At 47.2% G+C, this 23630-nt stretch overlaps 1 protein-coding gene across 1 annotated transcript in view; it reads right to left on the reverse strand.

The window, feature by feature from the left end:
* The window catches only part of LOC103126351 (zinc finger protein 420-like), a 38884-nt gene extending 15588 nt beyond the window's left edge, over window positions 1–23296 (reverse strand). Inside the window, exons 1-6 of the mRNA XM_060181611.1 lie at window positions 23023–23296; window positions 15983–16644; window positions 12849–12950; window positions 9873–9999; window positions 6887–6979; window positions 3916–5546 (exon numbers count right to left, since the gene is read on the reverse strand). Coding sequence (XP_060037594.1) covers window positions 3916–5546; window positions 6887–6979; window positions 9873–9999; window positions 12849–12950; window positions 15983–15997 — 1968 coding nt within the window. The 5' untranslated portion in view covers window positions 15998–16644; window positions 23023–23296. The remainder of the gene's footprint in view (window positions 1–3915; window positions 5547–6886; window positions 6980–9872; window positions 10000–12848; window positions 12951–15982; window positions 16645–23022) is intronic.
* Between the last annotated feature and the right edge of the window lie 334 nt (window positions 23297–23630).

The following is a 23630-nucleotide window of genomic DNA, read 5'->3' on the forward strand; positions in this document are numbered from 1 at the left end:
GGAGTGGGCGTGGTTATGGGTGGGGCCTAGAGGACCTCTACGTGATGTCACACCGAGAAGGCCCGTGATTGGCTGAAGGCCTCGGGGGCGGGGTTAGGAGCCCGCTGGGCGGGGCGGGGCGTGGGAACTGACTAGACAGATGTTCATTCAAAAAGGTCTGCGGGCTTTTCAGCTTCTAAAAAAGCCTTTGGTGCCAGGAAGTTAGGAGACTAATGGTTGGGTTCCAGGCTCCTCTTTCAGCCATAGCAAATGCACGGAAGCTTTCTTGGTTCGAGCACTGGCTGTCTTACAAAAATAATAACTTCTCTCCTTTAGATTCCAGATCATAGTCACAGGATTCTGGGTTAGTAATAATAGTGATGATGATGATGATAATAATAATCTGGAGCTGGTGAAATAGCTCACGTGTATATTTTGCCGCTTTGCTACATGTGTAACCAGGTCCAAGCAGGTTCCCACTGGCACTGAAGAAAGCTTCTGTGCTGTAAGCTCTTTCACTAAACCTCTTTATAGTAAAAAAAAAAAAAGGGGGGGTTAGCAGGTAGTTGCACACCTGGTTGAGCCACGCATTGCAGAGCGCAAGGACCCTGGGTTCAAGTCCCTGGTCCCCACCTGCAGGGGAAAAGCTTTGAAAGTGGTGAAGTAGTGTTGCAGGTGTCTGTCTGCCTCTCTCCTTCTCTATCACCTCGTTCTCTCTTGATTTCTGGCTGTTTCTTTTTTTTTTAAATTTCTTTTTTTTAATTTATTTATTCCCTTTTGTTGCCCTTGTTGTTTTATTGTTGTAGTTCTTGATGTCGTTGTTGTTGAATAGGACAGAGAGAAATGAAGAGAGGAGGGGAAGACAGAGAGAGGGAGAGAAAGACAGACACCTGCAGACCTGCTTCACCCCCTGTGAAGTGACTCTCCTGCAGGTGGGGAGCCGGGGGCTTGAACTGGGATCCTTATGCCGGTCCTTGCGCTTTGCGCCGGGTGCGCTTAACCTGCTGTGCTACCGCCAGACTCCCTGGCTGTTTCTATCAAACAAAATAAAGGTAATAACAAATTATTTGAAATTTTTGAAAGAAAAAAAAAAAGTGGGGGAGACAGCATTCCCAGCACGAGCTTGAGCTGAGCACTGCTCTAGTAAAATAAATACATAATAAATAAGTCTTTGATTTGAAACATCGCTGGGAAGTTACCATATAAGGTCTGGTCTAAAGGTAAATAGCGAGTACCTCAGGGAAAGGGGGGGAAGGGAGCAGTTAAGGAAAACCAGGATGTTTGCGGGTTTTAGTTCACTGTCACTTATGGCCTTTGTTCAAAGGCAGTGAGGAAGCATGTGTAAGAAAGTCCCGGCCTGGAAAATTCCATCACCAGCCATGGTGTCGAGTGGGGACCCGTCTACTGCACCTCCTAGAAGGAGGAGGCTCGGGGTCGACCTTCTCAGACTCTCGTGGAGATAATGGCCAAGTTTTCCAAGCAGTGGCCTCTCCTCACAGGCAACGAGCTGGGGGCTCAATCTGGTATTCTTATTCTTTATTATTATTTATATTTATTCCCTTTGTTGTCCTTGTTGTTTTATTGTTGTCATTATTATTGATATCGTTCTTGGATAGGACAGAGAGAAATGGAGAGAGGAGGGGAAGACAGAAAGGGGGAGAGAAAGACAGACACCTGCAGACCTGCTTCACCACCTGTGAAATGACTCCCCTGCAGGTGGGGGGCTGGGGGCTCGAACCCGGATCCTTTCGCCAGTTCCTTACACTTTGTACCACGTTCACTTAACTTGCTGCGCTACCACCCGACTCCCAGGATTTTTTTTAAAACAGCAATTATTTATTATGATCACGGAAACAGCATACTGTTTATGCAAAGACATCCTGCCTGAAGCTCTGAGGTCCCAGGTTAAATTCCTAGCACCATCAGCCAGAGCAGAGCTGGGATCGAGTAAAACAAAATAAGGTATCTATTTGTTTATGTTTTATTTCATTTCTTAATTTAGAATGCTTTATGACCATTATTTATTGTGACAGAGACAGCCAGAAATTGAGAGAAAGGTGGAAAGAGAGAGGGAGAGAGACAGAGAGACACCTGCAGCCCTGCTTCAACACTCCTGAAGCTTTCCCCCTGCAGCTGGGGATACCGGGCTTGAACCCCGTTCCTAGCACATTTTGTAACATGGACACTCCACCAAAAGCGCCACCACTCAGCCTCTACCTTTTTTATGGAGACAGAGTGGTAGAGGAAGAGATTAAAGATCCCACAGCAGGAAGCTCCCTCCAAGCCGGTGGAAGCCAGGCTCAAACCAGGGCCGTGCACACGGCAAAGCAACAAACTATCCAAGTGCCCTATTTCCCCAACTGGTTACCTACCAGTGGCAAAAACAAGATAGAAAAAGAACCAGGGGCCAGGCAGTGGCACATTTGGTTAAGCACACAAATTACAGTGCTCAAGGATCCGGGTTCAAGCCCCTGGTCCTTACTTGCAGGGGTAAAGCTTCAAAGTCCTGAAGCAGGTCTGCCAGTGTCTCTATTTCCTTTTTTTAATGATTTTTAAAAATATTTTATTTTCCCTTTCGTGGCCTTTCTTTTTATTGTTGTAGTTATTATTATTGTTGTTGCTGTTACTGATATCGTCGTTGTTAGAAAGGACAGAGAGAAATGGAGAGATGAGGGGAAGACAGAGGGGGAGAGAAAGACTCCCGCCCGACTCCCGGTGTCTCTGTTTCTTTCGCTCTCTGACTCTCTCTCCCCTCTAAATTTCTCTATGTCTCTACCCAGTGATAAAGATATTTTTAAAAAGAAAGCGGAAGAGTCGGGCGGTGGCGCAGCAGGCTCAGCGCAGGTGGCGCAAAGCGCAGGGACCGGCATAAGGATCCCGGTTTGAGCCCCCGGCTCCCCACCTGCAGGGGAGTCGCTTCACGGTCCTTGCGCTTTGCGCCACCTGCGCTTAACCTGCTGCGCTACTGCCCGACTCCCTACTCTCTGTTTTTTAACCAGAGCACTGGCTTATGGTGGTGTGGGTGACTGAACTTGGGACTCTGTGGAGTCTCTGGCATGAAACATAGCTACTCTCTTGTGTCAGTTCACAGAGGCAGAAAGAGTCGTGACCCCTGGTAAAGCTTTGTTATATTTTATTTAGGTTCCCCCCCCCAGATATATTTACAGAACAAGAGAGGAAAGGAGAAAAGGGGAGAAAAATAAAAACATCAGGGATCCTCCAGTTTTATCCCACCTCCTGTGTGAAGACAGGCGTTGTAGTCGGACCACACATACGGAAAGGCACAAGAATACAAACCCCACCCAGGGAGGGTTACCCACCCCACCTGTCTTTACATGCATAGTTTTCTAACCTATGTGAGCAAACAGATTTATACTGAAGCTTGGCTTTGTATATAACTTTGTCTATATCTTTTTTTTTTTAATTATTGTCATTTATTGATTAGAGAGAGAGAGAGTCAGAAATCAAGAGATAAAGAGGGTGCTAGAATGGGAGAGAGATACCTGTAGATCTGCTTTACCACTTGCAAAGCTTTTCCCCTGAAGGTGGGAACCGGAGCCTCGCATCGGGGTCCTTGAACACTAACATGTGCTCTCAATCATGTGCGCCACCACCTGACCGTATAACTTTTTTCTCCCATGATTCCAATTTGTAGTGTCTGTTTCCTCAATCTCGGGTGGCTGAACGCCACTTGTCTCTCTAACAAGTTGGGGACTAGTGTCTGTTTCCTATAGTGTGAGTCTCTGACAGTCGGTTAGATGTTATGACTTGTTGCAGAAAGGTTTTGAATGTTCTTTTTTTTTTTTTTCCTTCCCCTACCGGAGTACTGCGTAACTCTGGCTTATGGTGGCGCAGGGGACTGAACTTGGGACTTCTGAGACTCGGGCATGAGAGTCTCTTCGCAAAAGCATTATGCTATCTACCCCTTCCAGGGATTTTCTCTCCTGTGTGAATTTTCCGATGAACAATGAGGCTAGACTTCTGGGAGAAACACTTCCTACATTCTTGACACTCGAAGAGTTTCTCTCCAGTGTGAGTTCTCTGATGGACGATGAGGCTGGACTTCTGGGAGAATAGCTTCCCGCATTCTTGACACTCGAAGGGCTTCTCTCCCGTGTGCGTCCTGTGGTGCACGATGAGGCTGGCCTTGGTGCAGAAGGTTTTCTTACACTCCTGGCACTCGTAGGGCCTCTCTCCGGTGTGGGTCCTCAAGTGCACGTTGAGGTGGGACTTCTGATAGAAGGTCTTGGCGCACACTTTGCATTCGTAGTGCTTCTCGCCCCTGTGGGAGATCTGGTGGACCGTGAAGCCCGACTTGGTGAAGAAGGTTTTCCCACACTCTTCGCATCTGTAGGGCTTGTTGCCGCTGTGCGTCCGCTGGTGCACGATGAGGTTGGACTTCTGAGAGAAGGTTTTCCCGCACTCTCGACACTCGTAGGGCCTCTCGCCCGTGTGAGTTCTGTGGTGGACGATGAGGCTGGCCTTACGGGAGAAGCTCTTCCTGCAGTCCGTGCACTCGAAGGGCTTCTCTCCCGTGTGACCCCGGAAGTGCCTGTTGAGGTTCTCCTTGTGGTAGAAGGATTTCCTGCATTCCGTACACTCGTAGGGCCTCTCGCCAGTATGGGTTCTCTGGTGCTCGGTGAAGTAGGACTTCTTCGAGAACGTTTTCCGACACACTTTGCACACGTAGGGTTTCTCTCCTGTGTGTGTTCTCTGATGTCGACTGAGATCTGACCTATAGGGGAACGTTTTCCTACATTCTTTACACTCGTACGTTGTCAGGCCTGTGTGGGTTTGCTGGTGTCGGCCGAGGGGTGACTTCTTCCGGGCTGCCTTACACTTGGGAAGGTTTTCAGTTGGGTGTGTCTTCTGAGGGGTAGCAAGGCTGAGTGAATTGTGGAAAGTTTCGCTGTAGGCACTGCCATCAAACGTCTTGCCTCCGAGCGGAGGGAAGTGTAGTTTCTTGCTCACACTAGTCCCGTTCGGATTGTATTTTGGGAACTCATCTACAGATTCTCCGTAACGGTCCCACTGGGCTGTCTTCTCAAAGTCTTCCCCGCACTGGCTCCACCTCGAGCAAATCTCTCCCGTACGGGATCTCTCTTGGACTGTGAGAGCCGACTGGTCATAGGCTTCCTCGTAGCCATGATATCTGTAGGCGGGCTCTCCCATCCGAGCTCTCTTATGTGTGAAAAAATACACCTCGCTCTCAAGAGCTTTCCTCTGCCCACTGAATCCAAAAGGCTGCTGCCAAATGGGCAGGATTTGAAGACTCGGATACTCAGGGTAACGGAGGGATGGGACGGTTCTGTCAGGACCCTTGGCCTCCTCTGTAACAAACATTACATCAGGCGCCACGAGCGGGAACCAGTTCCTCCATAGACTACACCCTTCGGGTGTCATTCTCAGAGGGTTTCCATTTTGTGTCATTGGGTTGGGGATATAGACTGGGCTCAGATTCCATGTTTTCCCGAGACGAGCTCTCTCCTGACTTGGTGGTTTCTTGTTTGTAGCGATTAGAGCTTGCCACAGATTGGTATCAACCAGGTCATCCACAGTCAGGACATCTGAAATGAAGTAAAGAAAAAATTAGGTGGTGGGGGTGGGGGGGGTCGGGCGGTAGCGCAGCGGGTTAAGCACCTGTGGCGCAAAGCGCAAGCACCGGCCTATGGATCCCGGTTCGAGCCCCCGGCTCCCCACCTGCAGGGGAGTCGCTTCCCAGGTGGTGAAGCAGGTCTGCAGGTGTCTGTCTTTCTCTCCCCTTGTCTGTCTTCCCCTCCTCTCTCCATTTCTCTCTGTCCTATCCAACAACGACGACATCAATAACAACAATAGTAATATCCACAACAATGGTAAAACAACCAGGGTAAAAAAAGGGAAAAAATGGCCTCCAGGAATAGTGGATTTGTGGTGCAGGTGCCAAGCCCTGGCAGTAACCCTGGAGGGAAAAAAAGAAAAGAAAAGAAAAGAAAAGAAAATTAGGGAGAGTTGGTGGTAGCGCACCAGGTTAAGTGCACAAGAGTGCTAAGCGCAGGGACTGGCAAAAGGATCCAGGTTCAAGCCCTGAGCTCCCCACCTGCAGTGGGGTAGCTTCACAAGTGTTGAAGTATTTTTTCACAGGCAGTGAAGCAGGTCTTCGGTATCTATCTTTCTCTCGGAAGATGCTCTCAGAGGACACAGGAAGAGACTGAGCATTGGGGAAAACCCAACAATATATAAAGCTATTAAAATGAGGGTAGATGGGAGTCGGGCGGTGACACAGCGGGTTAAGCGCACGTGGCACAAAGCACAAGGACCCGGTGTACGGATCCTGGTTCGAGCCCCCGGCTCCCCACCTGCAGGGGAGTCGCTTCACAGGCGGTGAAGCAGGTCTGCAGGTGTCTGTCTTTCTCTCCCCCTCTCTGTCTTCTTCTGCTTTCTCCATTTCTCTCTGTCCTATCCAACAATGACGACATCAAAAACAACAACAATAATAACTACAACAATAAAACAAGGGCAACAAAAGGGAAAATAAATAAATAAATATTAAAAGAAAAAAAGAAAGAAAGAATTTGGTCCATACTCCCAGAAGGATAAAAGGATAACGAATAGGGAAGCTTCCAATGGAGGGGAGGGGATACAGAATGCTGGTGGTGGGAACTGTGTGGAGCTGAACCCCTCTTATCTTATAATCTTGTCAATCATTGTTACATCAATTAAAAGTTAATTAATTAATTAAAAGACAAGGGTAGATTTCAAAGTAAGAGTGAACTATGGAACAAACAAGGGCATCTGCTCGGCACAGCCCATGTCTGGTAAGGTCCAGACATGGGGAACTTTATGGGTGGAACAAAAAAAGAAAAAAAAAAAAGTCCAGGGTACCGGCAATGTACACCCCCAACTCTCCTCCCCAAGAGCTTCCGTGGACCTGAGAAGCGCTGGTTGGTGACGCCTTCCACTGTCCAAGGCTCCACTCCTTGCTCCAGCCTGATGATCACCTCTGGCTTTGACCAACAACACCCTGTCGGGAAGAGATAGCGAGAGGCTGTTTGCCAATCAACGTTCTGTGGTCTCTGACAATGACAAGAAGCATACCGTTAAGAGCTGAGCAGTGAGGGGGTCAGCTGGTAAAACGCACGTAGAACTGAGAGCAAGGATCCTGGTTCGAACCCCCCGCCTCCCCACCTGCAAGGGAGTCACTTCACAGACGGTGAGGCAGGTCTGCAGGTGTCTCTCTGTCTCTCAGCCTCTCTGGCTCCCTATCCTCTCTCGATTTCTCTCTGTTCTCTCCAATAAAATGGAAAAATTGGTCACCAGGAGCAATGGACTTCTTTTTTTTTTTTTTTTAATTGGGGAATTAATGTTTTACATTCAACAGTAAGTACAATAGTTTGTACATGCATAAAATTCCCCAGTTTCCCATATAACAATACAACCCCCACTAGGTCCTCTGAATCCTTGGAAGCAATGGACTTCTAATGCAGGCACCGAGCCCCAGTGATAACCCTGGAGGCAAAAAAAAAAAAAAAAGAGTTGGACAGTGGCCAGGGAGATAGCAAAGTGACTACACAAAAGACTCTTCTGCCTGAGGCTCTGAGGTCCCAGGTTCAATCCTCAGCACCACCATCAGCCAGAGCTGCGTAAGGCTCTGGGTAAAATACATCAATAGGGAGTCGGGCTGTAGCGCAGCGGGTTAAGCGCAGGTGGCGCAAAGCACAAGGGCCGGCATAAGGATCCCGGTTCGAACCCCGGCTCCCCACCTGCAGGGGAGTCGCTTCCCAGGCGGTGAAGCAGGTCTGCAGGTGTCTGTCTTTCTCTCCCCCTCTCTGTCTTCCCCTCCTCTCTCCGTTTCTCTCTGTCCTATCCAACAACGACGACAACAACAATAATAACTACAACAATAAAACAACTAGGGCAACAAAAGGGAATAAATAAATAAAATAAAATATTTAAAAAATTTTTTAAATAAATAAAATACATCAATAAAACTCAAGTCAAAAATAAATTCATGGGGGTGTGCTCAGGCGGTAGTACACCTGGTTAAGTGCACGCACGACAGTGTGCAAGGACCCGGGTTCAAGACCCTAGTCTCCACCTGCAGAGGAAGGCTTCATGAGTGGTGAAGCAGGGCTGCAGGTGTGTCTCTCTGTCTCTCTCTCTCTCTCTCTCTGTCTCCCCTTTCCCTCTCAATTTCTGTCTCTACCCAATAATAAATAAATGCATGGGCAAGAGGAGTGATGGAATTTGAAGCCTGAGCAGTCACGTTGGAGACCTGATACCGAGTCACAGAGGGTCCTTCAGGCTTTCTCTCTCTCTCTCTCATTAAGAAATAAATGGGGGGGGGGAGTCGGGCGGTAGCACAGTGGGTTAAGCTCACATGGTATAAAACACAAGGACCGGTGTAAGGATCCCAGTTCGAGCCCCTGGCGCCCCACCTGCAGGGGAGTCGCTTCACAAGTGGTGAAGCAGGTCTGCAGGTGTCTGTCTTTCTCTCCCCCTCTCTGTCTCCTCCACCTCTCTCCATTTCTCTCTGACCTATCCATCAACGACATCAATAACAACAACAATAATAACTACAACAATAAAAAACAATAAGGGTAAAACAAAAGGGAATGAATAAATAAGTATTTTAAAAAATTAAAAAAAAAAGAATAGGAAAGCTTCTAATGGAGAAGGGACAGGGGACTCTGGTGGTGGGAACTGTGTGGAATTGTACCCTCTTTTTTCAATTTTAATTTATTTATAATAAAGGAAACATTGACAAAACCATAGGATAAGAGAGGTATACCATTCCACACAATTCTCACCACCAGAACTCCGTATCCCATCCCCTCCCCCGATAGCTTTCCGGGGATTGTACCCCTCTTATGCTAAGGTTTTGTCAACCATTATTCAATCACTTAAAAAAGAAAAAGAATTAAAAATAAATGATCTCCTGCCTGAGGCGCCAAAGTCCCCAGGTTCAATCCTCCACACCACCATCAACCAGAAATGAGCCATGCTCTGGGGGAAAGAAAGAAAGAAAGAAAGAAAGAAAGAAAGAAAGAAAGAAAGAAAGGAAGGAAGGAAGGAAGGAAGGAAGGAAGGAAAGCAAATGGAGGAGGGGAGACAGCATGATGTTTCTGCAAAAGCCTTTCCTGCATGAAGTTCCAAGGTCCCAGGTTCAAGCCCCAGCACCACCAAAAGCCACAGATGACCAGGGTTCTAGTCTCTCTCTCTCTACCTCCCTTTACCTCTCCCTCTCTCTCCTTAATTCTATTTATTTATTATTAGATAAGAGACAGAGAAAGAGAGTCAGGCGGTAGCGCAGCGGGTTAAGCGTATGTGGCGCAAAGCGCAAGGACCAGTGTAAGGATGCCGGTTCGAGCCCCCGGCTCCCCACCTGCAGGGGAGTCGCTTCACAGGCGGTGAAGCAGGTCTACAGGTGTCTGTCTTTCTCTCCCCCTCTCTGTCTTCTTCTCCTCTCTCCATTTCTCTCTGTCCTATCCAACATAGACGACATCAATAATAACTACAATAAAAAAGACAACAAGGGCAACAAAAGGGTATTAATAATTAAAAAAAAGAGAGAGAAAGAGACAGAGAAAAAGAGGCGGGGGAGATAGAGAGGGAGAGAGACAGCCCATGTGAACCACTTGTGAAGCTGGGGACCAGGGGGGCTTGTCCTTGTGCACTGTAGCTGTGCCCATCACCAGGTACGCCACCGCCCGCTCCGCCTCTCCCTCTGTCTCCAAAATTCGAGCCCCCACTCCTGCAGGGGGAAACCTTCACGAGTGGTGAAGCAGGGCTACAGTTGTCTCTCTGCCTCCCTCTCTCCTTCCCTCCCTCCGTCAATCTTCCCTCTTTTCTCTCAATCCTAAAGAAATAAAATAAGGATGAAGAAAGAAAGCAGAATGAAGGCCCTCCCCACTCACCTACTGTCTTTAGGTTGCTGTAGGCCTCCAGCATCACCTCCCTGTACAGGGTCCTCTGGGCCTCATCCAGCTGCTGCCACTCCTCCCGCGAGAAGGTCACGGCCACGTCCTCGAAGGACACCATCCCCTGGAGGGACACGGGGCGTGTCACGTCAGGACAGTTAGTCTAGGTGCCTCATCTCCTGTTACCTCCCACAAAAGGTACCCCCTTGAAACTTGCAGTGTGGACCAAATAGACATCACAGTGATCCGTGTAGTACATCAACTCTTTCTATGCGGGAGGGCAGGGATCGGGCGGTAGGTAAGGCACTGTGTGAAGTACACGTTGTGTGACCACAAGGACCCACTCACTCAAGGATCCCGGTTCCAGCCCCCAGCTCCCCACTTGCTGGGAGAGACGCTTCCCAAGGGGTGAAGCCGGTCTGCAGGTGTCTCTCTGTTTCTTTCCCTATTTCTCCTCCTTCCCTCTCCATTTATCTGTGTTTTTATCCACATATATATTTTTTCTTTTTTTTTTTTAATTGTTGTAGCTACTATTGTTGTTATTGATGTCGGCGTTCTTGGATAGGACAGAGAGAAATGGAGAGAGGAGGGGAAGACAGAGAGGGGAGAGAGAAAGACAGACACCTGCAGACCTGCTTCACCACCTGGGAAGCGACTCCCCTGCAGGTGGGGAGCTGGCTGGGGGCTCGAACCGGGATCCTTACGCCGGTCCTTGTGCTTTGCGCCACCTGCGCTTAACCCGCTGCGCTACAGCCCGACCCCCTTAAAAGCATTCTTTTTTTTTTTAAATTTATTTCTTTATTGGGGAATTAATGTTTTACATTCAACAGTGAATACAATAGTTTGTACATGCATAACATTCCCCAGATTCCCATTTAACAATACAACCCCCACTATGTCATTTATCATCCTTCATGGACCTGTATTCTCCCCACCCACCCACCCACCCACCCCAGAGTCTTTTACTTGGGTGCAATATGTCAATTCCATTTCAGGTTCGATTTGTGTTTTCTTTTCTGATCTTGTTTTTCAACTTCTGCCTGAGAGTGAGATCATCCCATATTCATCCTTCTGTTTCTGACTTATTTCACTCAACATGATTTTTTTCTTTTTTAAATATTTATTTTATTTATTTATTCCCTTTTGTTGCCCTTGTTGTTTTATTGTTGTAGTTATTATTGTTATTGTCATTGTTGGATAGGACAAAGAGAAATGGAGAGAGGAGGGGAAGACAGAGAGGAGGAGAGAAAGATAGACACCTGCAGACCTGCTTCACCGCCTTTGAAGCGACTCCCCTGCAGGTGGGGAGCCGGGGTTCGAACCAGGATCCTTATGCCGGTCCTTGTGCTTTGCGCCACCTGCGCTTAACCCGCTGCGCTACAGCCCGACTCCCCAACATTATTTTTTCAAGGTCCATCCAAGATGGGCTGAAAACGGTGAAGTCACCATTTTTTACAGCTGAGTAGTATTCCATTGTGTATATATACAACTTGCTCAGCCATTCATCTGTTGTTGGACACCTGGGTTGCTTCCAGGTTTTGGCTACTACAAATTGCGCTGCCAAGAACATATGTGTACACAGATCTTTTTGGATGGATGTGTTGAGTTTCTTAGGATATATCCCCAGGAGAGGAATTGCAGGGTCATAGGGTAGGTCCATTTCTAGCCTTCTGAGAGTTCTCCAGACTGTTCTCCACAGAGGTTGGACCCATTAACATTCCCACCAGCAGTGCAGGAGGGTTCCTCCTTAAAAGCATTCTTTAGGTTAAGGGCAGGTTAAGAGCATATGGCGTGAAGTGCGAGGACCTGCGTAAGGATCCCAGTTCGAGCCCCCAGCTCCCCCACCTGCGGGGGAGTCGCTTCACAAGCGGTGAAGCAGGTCTGCAGGTGTCTGTCTTTCTCTCCCCCTCTCTGTCTTCCCCTCCTCTCTCCATTTCTCTGTCCTATCCAACCACAACAACATCAATGGCAACAATAACAGTAACAACAACAAGGACAACAACAAGGGCAACAAAATGGGAAAAATGGCCTCCAGGAGCGGTGGATTCGTTGTGCAGACACTGAGCCCCAGTGATAACCATGGAGGCAAAAAGAAAGAGAGAAAAAAAGAAAAAAGGGAGGGTGGGAGGAAGACATTCTTTAATTTAGGATAACCAATGTGTTCTCTCTCTTATTTTTTTATTTCCTCTAGGGTTACTGCTGGGCTCGGTCCTGCACCATGAATCCACTGCTCCGGGAGGCCATTTTTCCCTTTTGTTGCCCTTGTTGTTGTAGCCTCGTTGTGGTTATTATTATTGCCATTGTTGATGCTGTTCGTTGTTAGATAGGACAGAGAGAAATGGAGAGAGGAGAGGAAGACAGAGAGGGAGAGAGACAGACAGACACCTGCAGACCTGCTTCACCGCCTGGGAAGCGACTCCCCGGCAGGTGGGGAGCCGGGGGCTCGAACCTGGATCCTTATGCCGGTCCCTGCACTTTGCGCCACCTGCGCTTAACCCACTGCGCCACCACCCGACCCCCCCTCTCTCTTATTTTTCATAGTTTAATCACTTATCAGACAGAGGCAGAGAGAAATTGACAGGTGAGGAGGACATAGGGAGAGAGACAGACAGACACCTTCAGCCCTGTTTCACCATTTGAGAGGCATCCCCCCTGCAGATGGGGGCCAGGGGCTTGAACACGGGTCCTTGCACGTTGTGACGTGTGCGCTCAACCAGGTGCACCACCAACCGGCCACTCGTTTTTCTCTCTCTTTTTAAAAATATTTATTTGTTCCTTTTTGTTGCCCTTATTGTTTTATTGTTGTAGATATTATTGATGTCATTTATAGTTGGATCGGACAGAGAGAAATGGAGAGAGGAGGGGAAGACAGAGAGGGGGAGAGAAAGACAGACACCTGCAGACCTGCTTCACCGCCTGGGAAGCGACTCCCCTGCAGGTGGGGAGCCAGGGGGCTTGAACCGGGATCCTTACCTCATTTTTCTCTTGATACTGAAATGGCTGAGAGGTGGTGTATCTGGTTGAGGTCACATGGTACAGTGAGCAAGGACCTGGGTTCCAGCCTCTGGCCCTCTCCTGCAGGGGGAAAGGTTTGCTAATTAGTGGAGCAGGTCTTTCTCTCTCTCTACTTTCCCTCTCTGTTTCTCTCTGCCTCTTATCCAATGAAATAAAATTTGCAGGTGGGGGGGAGGGAGAAGCAATGGCTGACCTGGTTAAGCGCACACACTACAGTGCACAAGGACCCGGGTTCAAGCCCCTGGTTCCCACCTGCAGGGGAAAAATTTCCCGAGTGGTGAAGCAGGGCTGCTGGTGTCTCTCTCTCTCTCTCTCTCTCTCTCTCTCTCTCTCTCTCCCTCTCTATCTCCCCCTCTGTCTCAATTTCTCCCTATATCTATCCAATAATAAATAAATAAAATTTTTTTTTTAATTATTTTTAATTGAAAGAAATGGTGAAACAAAGACAGAAGCTACCAGGGACTGAACTCAGGCCCTCATGTGTGTGAGCCCGGCACTTGTTGGATAGGACAGAGAGAAATGGAGAGAGGAGGGGAAGACAGAGAGAGGGGGAGAGAAAGACAGACACCCGCAGACCTGCTTCACCGCCTGGGAAGCGACTCCCCTGCAGGTGGGGAGCTGGGGGCTCAAACCGGGATCCTTACGCCGGTCCTTGAGCTCTGTGCCACCTGTACTTAACCCGCTGTGCCATCGCCCGGCCCCCTGTATGGTGTTTTCTTTCTGCAGAGGATAAGGAAGAGGAAAGGGAACTGAGGGAAACAATGCCACTTACAACAGCAACAGAAAGAAAAAAAATAATAATAAGGTGCCATGGAGTGAATCTAGCAAAAGAAATGAAATGGCCTTTACAATGACAACCTTGATTGTGTCATGGGGACACAGCACAGTGGTTCTGCAAAAGACTCTCCTGCCTGAATCTCCAGCATCCCAGGTTCAATCCTCAGTGCCACCAATCAGCCAGACCTGTGTAATATAGTCTCTTTCTCTCTGTGTCTGTTTCTACTTAAAATATATAAGTAAGCCCCAGGTTCAATCCCCCCGACCCCACCTCACCCCCACACACATCAATCAGAACTTAGTGGTGCACTGGTTATAAATAAATTAATTAAAGGGGAAGGTTGGGCAGTAGCACAGCGGATTAAGCGCAGGTGGTGCAAAGTGCAAGGATCAGCGTGAGGATCCCGGTTCGAACCCCGGCTCCCCACCTGCAGGGGAGTCGCTTCCCAGGCGGTGCAGCAGGTCTGCAGGTGTCTGTCTTTCTCTCCCCCTCTCTCAATTTCTCTGTCCTATCCAACAACGAACGACATCAACAACAATAATAACCACAACAAGGCTACAACAACAAGGGCAACAGAAGGGGGAAAAAATGGCCTCCAGGAGCAGTGGATTCATGATGCAGGCACTGAGCCCCAGCAATAACCCTGGAGGCAAAAATAAATAAATAAATAAATAAAAGGGGCTGGGTGATGGCGCTTCTGACTGCGCACATGTTACAGCGTACAAAGACCCAGGTTTGAGCCCCCCGTCAACCACCTGAAGGGGGGGAAAGCATTGGGAGCAGTGAAGCAGGGCTGTCTCTCTGTCTCTCTCCCTCTCTATCTCCCCCTCCCCTCTCCATCTGGCTGTCTCTATCTCTGGCTGTCTCTATCCAATAAATAAATACAGATCATTAAAAAATGTCAGTAAATAATAATAGTGATAAAATAATAAATAAAAAATAAATCATTAGAGATGGCGGCACCAACAGTCGAGGCCAGGGGGCACAGTAGATAAGACAGTGGACTCTCCTGCCTGAGGCTCCAAAGTCCCAGGTTCAATCCCCTGCACCACCATCAGCCAGAGCTGAGCAGGGTGGAGAGCTCCCAATCAAGAGGTCCCTAGTTCCATTCCCAGCACTGCATGTACCAGAAAGAGGTTCTACCTCTCTCTTTCTCTCTCATTGGTCTCATAAATAAATCTAGATTATGCAAGCATGTCACACACACATATATATATATATTTTTTTTCCATTCCAGGGCTATAGCTGGGGCTCCGTGTGGCTAACACCTGTCCCCTGAAGCGGAACTCTGCCCTGTGCTGTCTCACCTTTCAGGGATGAGTCCCAGGGAATCCTCTTATGTGCAGGAAAAAAACAAGCTTAGGTGTGGTCCGGGAGGTGGCTCAGTGGATAAAGCACTGGACTCTCAAGCATGAGGTCCTGAGGTCAATCCCCGGCAGCACATGGACCAAAGTGATGTCTGGTTCTCTCTCTCTCTCTCCTTGTCTATCTCATGAATAAATATGTAAAATCTTAAAAAAAAAAAAAAAGGTGGGAGTCGGGTGGTAGCACAGCAGGTTAAGAGCAGGTGGCACAAAGTGCAAGGACCTACATACGGATCCCAGTTCGAGCCCCTGGCTCCCCACCTGCAGGGGAGTCGCTTCACAGGCGGTGAGTGAAGAAGGTCTATAGGTGTCTGTCTTTCTCTCCCCCTCTCTGTCTTCCCCTCCTCTCTCCATTTCTCTCTGTCCTGTCCAACAACAATGACATCAATAACAACAACAATAAAACAGCATGGGCAACAAAAGGGGATAAACAAATATTTAAAAAAAAAAAAAAAGGCTGGGAGTTGGGCGGTAGCGCAGCGGGTTAAGCGCACTTGGCGCAAAGTGCAAGGACTGGTGTAAGGATCCTGGTTCAAACCCCCGGCTCCCCACTGCAGGGGGGGGGTCCCTTCACAGGCGGTGAAGCAGGTCTGCAGGTGTCTCTCTTTCTCTCCCCCTCTGTCTTCCCCTCCTCTCTCCATTTCTCTCTGTCCTCTCCAACAGCAACAATAGCAATAACAATAACTACAATAATAAAACAAGGCAACAAAAGGGAATAAACAGATAAATATTAGGGTGGGGGTACCGCATAATGGTTACGCAAAGAGACTTTCATGCCTGAGGCTCTCAAGTCCCAGGTTCAATCCCCCACAGCACCATAATCCAGAGTTGAGCAGTGCTCTGGTAAATAAATAAATAAATAAATACATAAAATTAAATATTAAACAAAACAAAACAAACTGAAAAAAAAAAAAAAGGCTGAGGGGGAAAATAATAAGTAACTAACTCACCAGGGATTTCCGCATGGTCTCTGCTCTTGGAGACGCAGAGAGGATTCTGAGATCAGAGCGGAAAGGCTGGGCGAATGGAGCCGAGTGACGCTAGGTGGGTGGTGGACTCCTGGGTCCTTCTTCCACCTCTCTAGAGCTTTCCACATGGACGCTGGGAAAGACAGAAGGGCACTGGGACAGGGGCTGGGGAGACAGCTCACCTAGACAGTGTGGGGCTCTGCTGTGTGGAGCCCCCAGGTTGGAACCCGGCTCCCCATCTCATTGGTGGAAGCTTTTGACATGTTGGTCACTTTCACACACACTCTATCTCTGTGCCTCTGAAAAACCTTGGCCTAAAGTGGTAGACACACACACACATACACGCACTGCGAAGGACTGGGGAGACAGCACAGTGGTTCTGCAAAAGACTCTCCTGCCTGAGGCTCTGAGGTCCCAGGTTCAATCCCCAGCACCACCATCAGCCAGAGCTGAGCAGGGCACTGGTATAGATTTTTTCTTAAAAAAATCCCACATATGTAAAGAGTTCTTAGAAATCAACAAGAAAAAAAAAAGGCAGGGTCAGGGAGACAGCATCATGGTTTGGTAGAAGACTCTCCTGCCGGAGGCTCTGAGGTCCCGGGTTCAATCCTTAGCACCACCATCCGCCAGAGCTGGGCAGGACTCTGGTAGAAAAAGACAAAAATCTATTAGTCAAGAGCTGAGCAGTACTCTGGCAATCACAACATGAACGACAAATAAATAAATAAAGTGGTCCCAGATGGTGGGGCGCTAAAGCTAAATTAAAACTCAGGCCATGAGAAAAAAGAACAGAACCGGAGGCATCACACTCCCAGATCTCAAACTGTATTATAGGGCCATTGTCATCAAAACTGCTTGGTACTGGAACATGAACAGACACACTGACCAGTGGAATAGAATTGAGAGCCCAGAAATGAGCCCCCACACCTATGGACATCTAATCTTTGACAAAGGGGCCCAGACTATGACATGGGGAAAGCAGAGTCTCTTCAACAAATGCTGTTGGAAACAATGGGTTGAAACATGCAGAAGAATGAAAGTGAATCACTGTATTTCACCAAATACAAAAGTAAATTCCAAGTGGATCAAGGACTTGGATGTTAGACCACAAACTATCAGATACTTAGAGGAAAATATTGGCAGAACTTTTTTCCACATAAATTTTAAAGACATTTTCAATGAAACAAATCCAATTACAAGGAAGACTAAGGCAAGTATAAACCTATGGGACTACATCAAATTAAAAAGCTTCTTCACAGCAAAAGGAACCACTACCCAAACCAAGAGACTCCTCACAGAATGGGAGAAGATCTTTACATGCCATACATCAGACAACAGTTTAATAACCAACATATATAAAGAGCTTGCCAGACTCAACAACAAGACAACAAATAACTCCATCCAAAAATGGGGGGAGGACTTGGACAGAATATTCACCACAGAAGAGATCCAAAAGGCTGAGAAACACATGAAAAAATGCTCCAAGTCTCTGATTGTCAGAGAAATGCAAATCAAGACAACAATGAGATACCACTTCACTCCTGTGAGAATGTCACACATCAGAAAAGGTAACAGCAGCAAATGCTGGAGAGGGTGTGGGGTCAAAGGAACCCTCCGGCACTGCTGGTGGGAATGTCAATGGGTCCAACCTCTGTGGAGAACAGTCTGGAGAACTCTCAGAAGGCTAGAAATGGACCTACCCTATGATCCTGCAATTTCTCCCCTGGGGATAGATCCTAAGGAACCCAACACATCCATGCAAAAAGATCTGTGTACACATATGTTCTTGGCAGCACAATTTGTAATAGCCAAAACCTGGAAGCCACCCAGGTGTCCAACAACAGATGAGTGGCTGAGCAAGTTGTGGTCTAGATACACAATGGAATACTACTCAGCTGTAAAAAATGGTGACTTCACCATTTTCAGCCGATCTTGGATGGACCTTGAAAAACTCATGTTGAGTGAAATAAGTCAGAAACAGAAGGATGAATATGGGATGATCTCACTCTCAGGCAGAAGTTGAAAAACAAGATTAGAAAAGAAAACACAAGTCGAACCTGAAATGGAATTGGAGTATTACACCAAAGTAAAAGACTCTGGGGTGGGTGGGGAGAATACAGGTCCATGAAAGATGATGAATGACATAGTGGGGGTTGTATTGTTAAATGGGAAACTGGGGAATGTTATGCATGTACAAACTATTGTATTTACTGTTGAATGTAAAACATTAATTCCCCAATAAATAAATAAATTATAAAAAAAAATAAAAAATAAATAAAACTCAGGCCATGAGGTTCTGAGTTCAATCCCTGGCACTGGATATGTCAGAGTGATGCTCTGTTTCTCTCTCTCCTTCTTTCTAAATTAAGTAGAATCTTTAAAGAATAAAGTGACTGAGGAAGACTTGATAGTCTTCACAGGCAGGAGCAGGGCCCAGATGGGCAGTCGTGGGTTCTGCTCTCAGCCTGGGGTGGGGAGTGTCCTGAAACTACCCCTCCTGGGCAGACTAGGCCTTCCCAACCCTGACGTCCAAAGCAGGGTGTCAGGCAGGACACCACCTAGAAGCTTCTGTGACTGAGCTGGGCCTCATCCCACCACCACCACCCCCCAATCGCCTCACCCTCTCTGCTGACCCTCCTGGCCCATCTTCCTGGGATCAACCTCCACCCCTCTTCCCCCAGTTCTAGAAGCTTCTGGCTTTTGCTCTGTTGTTCTTGAAATGAATAAAGTGAAAAGTTATTCACTGGGTTCAATCCCCAGCACCATCATCAACCAGAGCTGAGCAGGGCACTGGTATAAAATTAAAAAAAAAAAAAAAACTTTTTTAAAATATTTATTTTATTTATTTTTTCCCTTTTGTTGCCCTTGTTGTTTTTATTGTTGTAGTTATTATTGTTGTTGGATAGGACAGAGAGAAATGGAGAGAGGAGGGGAGAGAAAGACAGACACCTGCAGACCTGCTTCACCGCCTGTGAAGCAACTCCCCTGCAGGTGGGGAGCCGGGGGCTCGAACCGGGATCTTTACGCCGATCCTTGTGCTTCTTCGCGCCATGTGCGCTTAACCCCCTGCACTACCACCCAACTCCCTCTTAATTTTTAATATTTAATATTTTTAATATTTAATATTTAATAATTAATATTTTTAATATTTAATTATTCCCTATTGCTGCCCTTTTTTTGTTATTATTATTGTCATAGATGTCATCATTGTTGGATAGGACAGAGAGAAATGGAGAGAGGAGGGGAAGACAGAGAGGGTAGAGAAAGACAGACACCTGCAGACCTGCTTTACTGCCTGTGAAGCGACTCCCCTGCAGGTGAGGAGCCGGGGTTCGAACCAGCATCCTTAGGTTGGCCCTTGCACTTTGTGACACTTGCGCTTAACCCGCTGTGCTACTGCCCGACTCCCCTCCCTCTTATTCCTTGCCCTTTTAGTTTCTGTCACAATAAACAGTTAAGTGCACCCTGTTTCTATGCACAAGGACCTGGGTTCAAGCCCCAGGTCCCCATCTGCATGGGGAAAGCTTCGCGAGTGGTGGAGCAGGGCTGCAGGTGCCTCTCTCTCTCCCCTCTCAATTTCTGTCTCTCTCCAAAAATAAAATATTAAACAATAATAGCGGGCAGGGAGGGACCGGGCAGTGGCATACACGTTACCATGGATAAGGACCCAGGGTCAAGGTCCCTCTGCATGGGCGAAGCTTCACCTGGAGAGAAGCAGGGCTGTAGGGTGTGTGTCTGAGTGTCTGTCTCTTTCCCTCTCTCTCCCCCTCACCTCTCAATTCTTTTTTTTTTTTTGGCCTCCAGGCTTATTTCTGGGACTCAGTGCCTGTACCACAAATCTGCTGTTCCTGGAAGTTTTTTTTTTTAATATTTTATTTATTTATTCCCTTTTGTTGCCCTTGTTGTTTTATTGTTGTAGTTATTATTGTCATCGTTGTTGGATAGGACAGAGAGAAACGGAGAGAGGAGGGGAAGACAGAGAGGAGGAGAGAAAGAGAGACACCTGCAGACCTGCTTCACCGCCTGTGAAGCGACTCCCCTGCAGGTGGGGAGCCGGGGGCTCGAACCGGGATCCTTAGGCCGGTCCTTGTGCTTTGTGCCACCTGCGCTTAACCCGCTGCGCTACAGCCCGACTCCCCGGAAGCTTTTTTTTTATTTCCCTTATGTTGCCCTTGTTTTTTTATCATTGTTGTGGTTATTGCTATTGTTGTTATTGATGTCATCGTTGTTGGAAAGGACAGAGAGAAATGGAGAGAGGTTCGAGACCCCAGCTCCCCATTTGCTGGGAGAGACGCTTCCCAAGGGGTGAAGCCGGTCTGCAGGTGTCTCTCTGTTTCTTTCCCTATTTCTCCTCCTCCCTCTCCATTTCTCTGTGTTTTTATCCACAAATATATATTTTCTTTTTTTTATTGTTGTTGTTATTGATGCCGTCGTTGTTGGATAGGACAGAGAGAAATGGAGAGAGGAGGGGAAGACAGAGAGAGGGGAGAGAAAGACAGACACCTGCAGACCTGCTTCACCGCCTGGGAAGCGACTCCCCTGCAGGTGGGGAGCCGGAGGCTCGAACCGGGATCCTTATGCCGGTCCTTGCGCTTCGTGCCACCTGCGCTTAACCAGCTGCGCTACCGCCCGACTCTTTTTTATTTTTTGGTAACCAGAGCCCTGTTGTGCTCTGTTTTATGGGGGACTGAACCTGGGACTTTGGAGCCTCAGGCAGGAGAGTCTCTTTTCAGAACCATGATGCTGTCTCCTCCCACCTCAAATTTTTTTTTCTACACTACAAAAAATGGGAATAGATGGAAAATTCCTGAAGATAGTGGAGTCTATAGATAGCAAACCTACAGCCAACATCATACTCAATGGTGAAAAACTGGAAGCATTTCCACTCAGATCAGGTACTAGACAGGGCTGCCCACCATCACCATTACTATTCAACATAGTGTTGGAAGTTCTTGCCATAGCAATCAGGCAGGAGCAAGGAATTAAAAGGATACAGATTGGAAGAGAAGAAGTCAAACTCTCCTTATTTGCAGATGACATGAGAGTATACATGGAAAAACCTACGGAATCCAGCAAGAAGCTTTTGGAAATCATCAGGCAATACAGTAAGGTGTCAGGCTATAAAATTAACATTCAAAAGTCAGTGGTATTCCTCTATGCAAACACTAAGTTAGAAGAAATTGAAATCCAGAAATCAATTCCTTTTACTATAGCAACAAAAACAATAAAATATCTAGGAGTAAATCTAACCAAGGAAGTGAAAGACTTGAATACTGAAAATTATGAGTCACTACTCAAAGAAATTGAAAAAGACACAAAGAAGTGGAAAGATATTCCATGTTCATGGGTTGGAAGAATTAACATCATCAAAATGAATATATTACCCAGAGCCATCTACAAATTTAATGCTATCCCCATCAAGATCTCAAGCACATTTTTTAGGAGAATAGAAAAAATGCTACAAATGTTTATCTGGAACCAGAAAAGACCTAGAATTGCCAAAACTATCTTGAGAAAAAAGAACAGAACCGGAGGCATCACACTCCCAGATCTCAAACTGTATTATAGGGCCATTGTCATCAAAACTGCTTGGTACTGGAACATGAACAGACACACTGACCAGTGGAATAGAATTGAGAGCTCAGAAATGAGGCCCCACACCTATGGACATCTAATCTTTGACAAAGGGGCCCAGACTATGACATGGGGAAAGCAGAGTCTCTTCAACAAATGCTGTTGGAAACAATGGGTTAAAACATGCAGAAGAATGAAAGTGAATCACTGTATTTCACCAAATACAAAAGTAAATTCCAAGTGGATCAAGGACTTGGATGTTAGACCACAAACTATCAAATACTTAGAGGAAAATATTGGCAGAACTCTTTTCCACATAAATTTTAAAGACATTTTCAATGAAACGAATCCAATAACAAAGAAGACTAAGGCAAGTATAAACCTATGGGACTACATCAAATTAAAAAGTTTCTTCACAGCAAAAGAAACCACTACCCAAACCAAAAGACCCCTCACAGAATGGGAGAAGATCTTTACATGCCATACATCAGACAACAGTTTAATAACCAACATATATAAAGAGCTTGCCAGACTCAACAAGACAACAAATAACTCCATCCAAAAATGGGGGGAGGACTTGGACAGAATATTCACCACAGAAGAGATCCAAAAGGCCGAGAAACACATGAAAAAATGCTGCAAGTCTCTGATTGTCAGAGAAATGCAAATCAAGACAACAATGAGATACCACTTCACTCCTGTGAGAATGTCACACATCAGAAAAGGTAACAGCAGCAAATTCTGGAGAGGGTGTGAGGTCAAAGGAACCCTCCTGCACTGCTGGTGGGAATGTCAATTGGTCCAACCTCTGTGGAGAACAGTCTGGAGAACTCTCAGAAGGCTAGAAATGGACCTACCCTATGATCCTGCAATTCCCCTCCTGGGGATAGATCCTAAGGAACCCAACACATCCATCCAAAAAGATCTGTGTACACATATGTTCTTGGCAGCACAATTTGTAATAGCCAAAACCTGGAAGCAACCCAGGTGTCCAACAACAGATGAGTGGCTGAGCAAGTTGTGGTCTATCTACACAATGGAATACTACTCAGCTGTAAAAAAAAAGGTGACTTCACCATTTTCAGCCAATCTTGGATGGACCTTGAAAAAATCATGTTGAGTGAAATAAGTCAGAAACAGAAGGATGAATATGGAATGATCTCACTCTCAGGCAGAAGTTGAAAAACAAGACCAGAAAAGAAAACACAAGTAAAACCTGAAATGGAATTGGAGTATCGCACCAAAGTAAAAGACTCTGGGGTGGGTGCGTGGGGAGAATACAGGTCCATGAAGGATGATAAATGACATAGTTGTATTGTTAAACAGAAAACTGGGGAATGTTATCCATGTACAAACTATTGTATTTACTGTTGAATGTAAAACATTAATTCCCCAATAAAGAAATAAATTAAAAAAAAATTTTTTTTCTTTATCCAATAAATAAATACCTAGAAAGGGGCTGGGCAATGCTACACCACCCGGCTGAGTATATGTCACCATGCACAAGGACCTGGGTTCGAGCCCTTGGTCCCCACCTGCAGAGGGAAAGTGCAGGTGTCTCTCTTCCCTCCTGCTGTCAATTTCTCTGAGTTGATCCCCAAAATAAATCAAGAATAAATAAGCCAACAATAACTGGAAGGAGGTGGACGGAGCCAAGGGCAGCTCGAACCCTGGACCCCGGGAGGGGTCACCAGCAGGAGATAAAGTATCCGGGTGGTGCCGCCGCCCTGGGAAGCTCTCACCCCAGCCTCAGGGCTCCTCCCCACCCAGCCCCTGCACCCCGGGGACCCCCTGCATCCGCCCCTGCCCGTGGGGACATCCCAGCCCACCCTCTGTGGCCGGGGACCCCCCACCCTATCCCCGGCATCCCATACCTCGCACCCCTGAACCCTGGGGATCCCCCACTTCATCCTCTGCATCTAAGGAATTCCCCACCCCATCTCCTGCACCCGGGAGACCTCCACCTCATCCCTGAACCCCGAGGACCCCCACCCCATCCCCTGCACCCCGAGGACCACAACCCCACCCCTTCACACCCAACAGCCCCATCTCAAGC

This window comes from Erinaceus europaeus, chromosome 23, assembly GCF_950295315.1.
Source record: "Erinaceus europaeus chromosome 23, mEriEur2.1, whole genome shotgun sequence".
Classification (NCBI taxonomy): Eukaryota; Metazoa; Chordata; class Mammalia; order Eulipotyphla; family Erinaceidae; genus Erinaceus; species Erinaceus europaeus.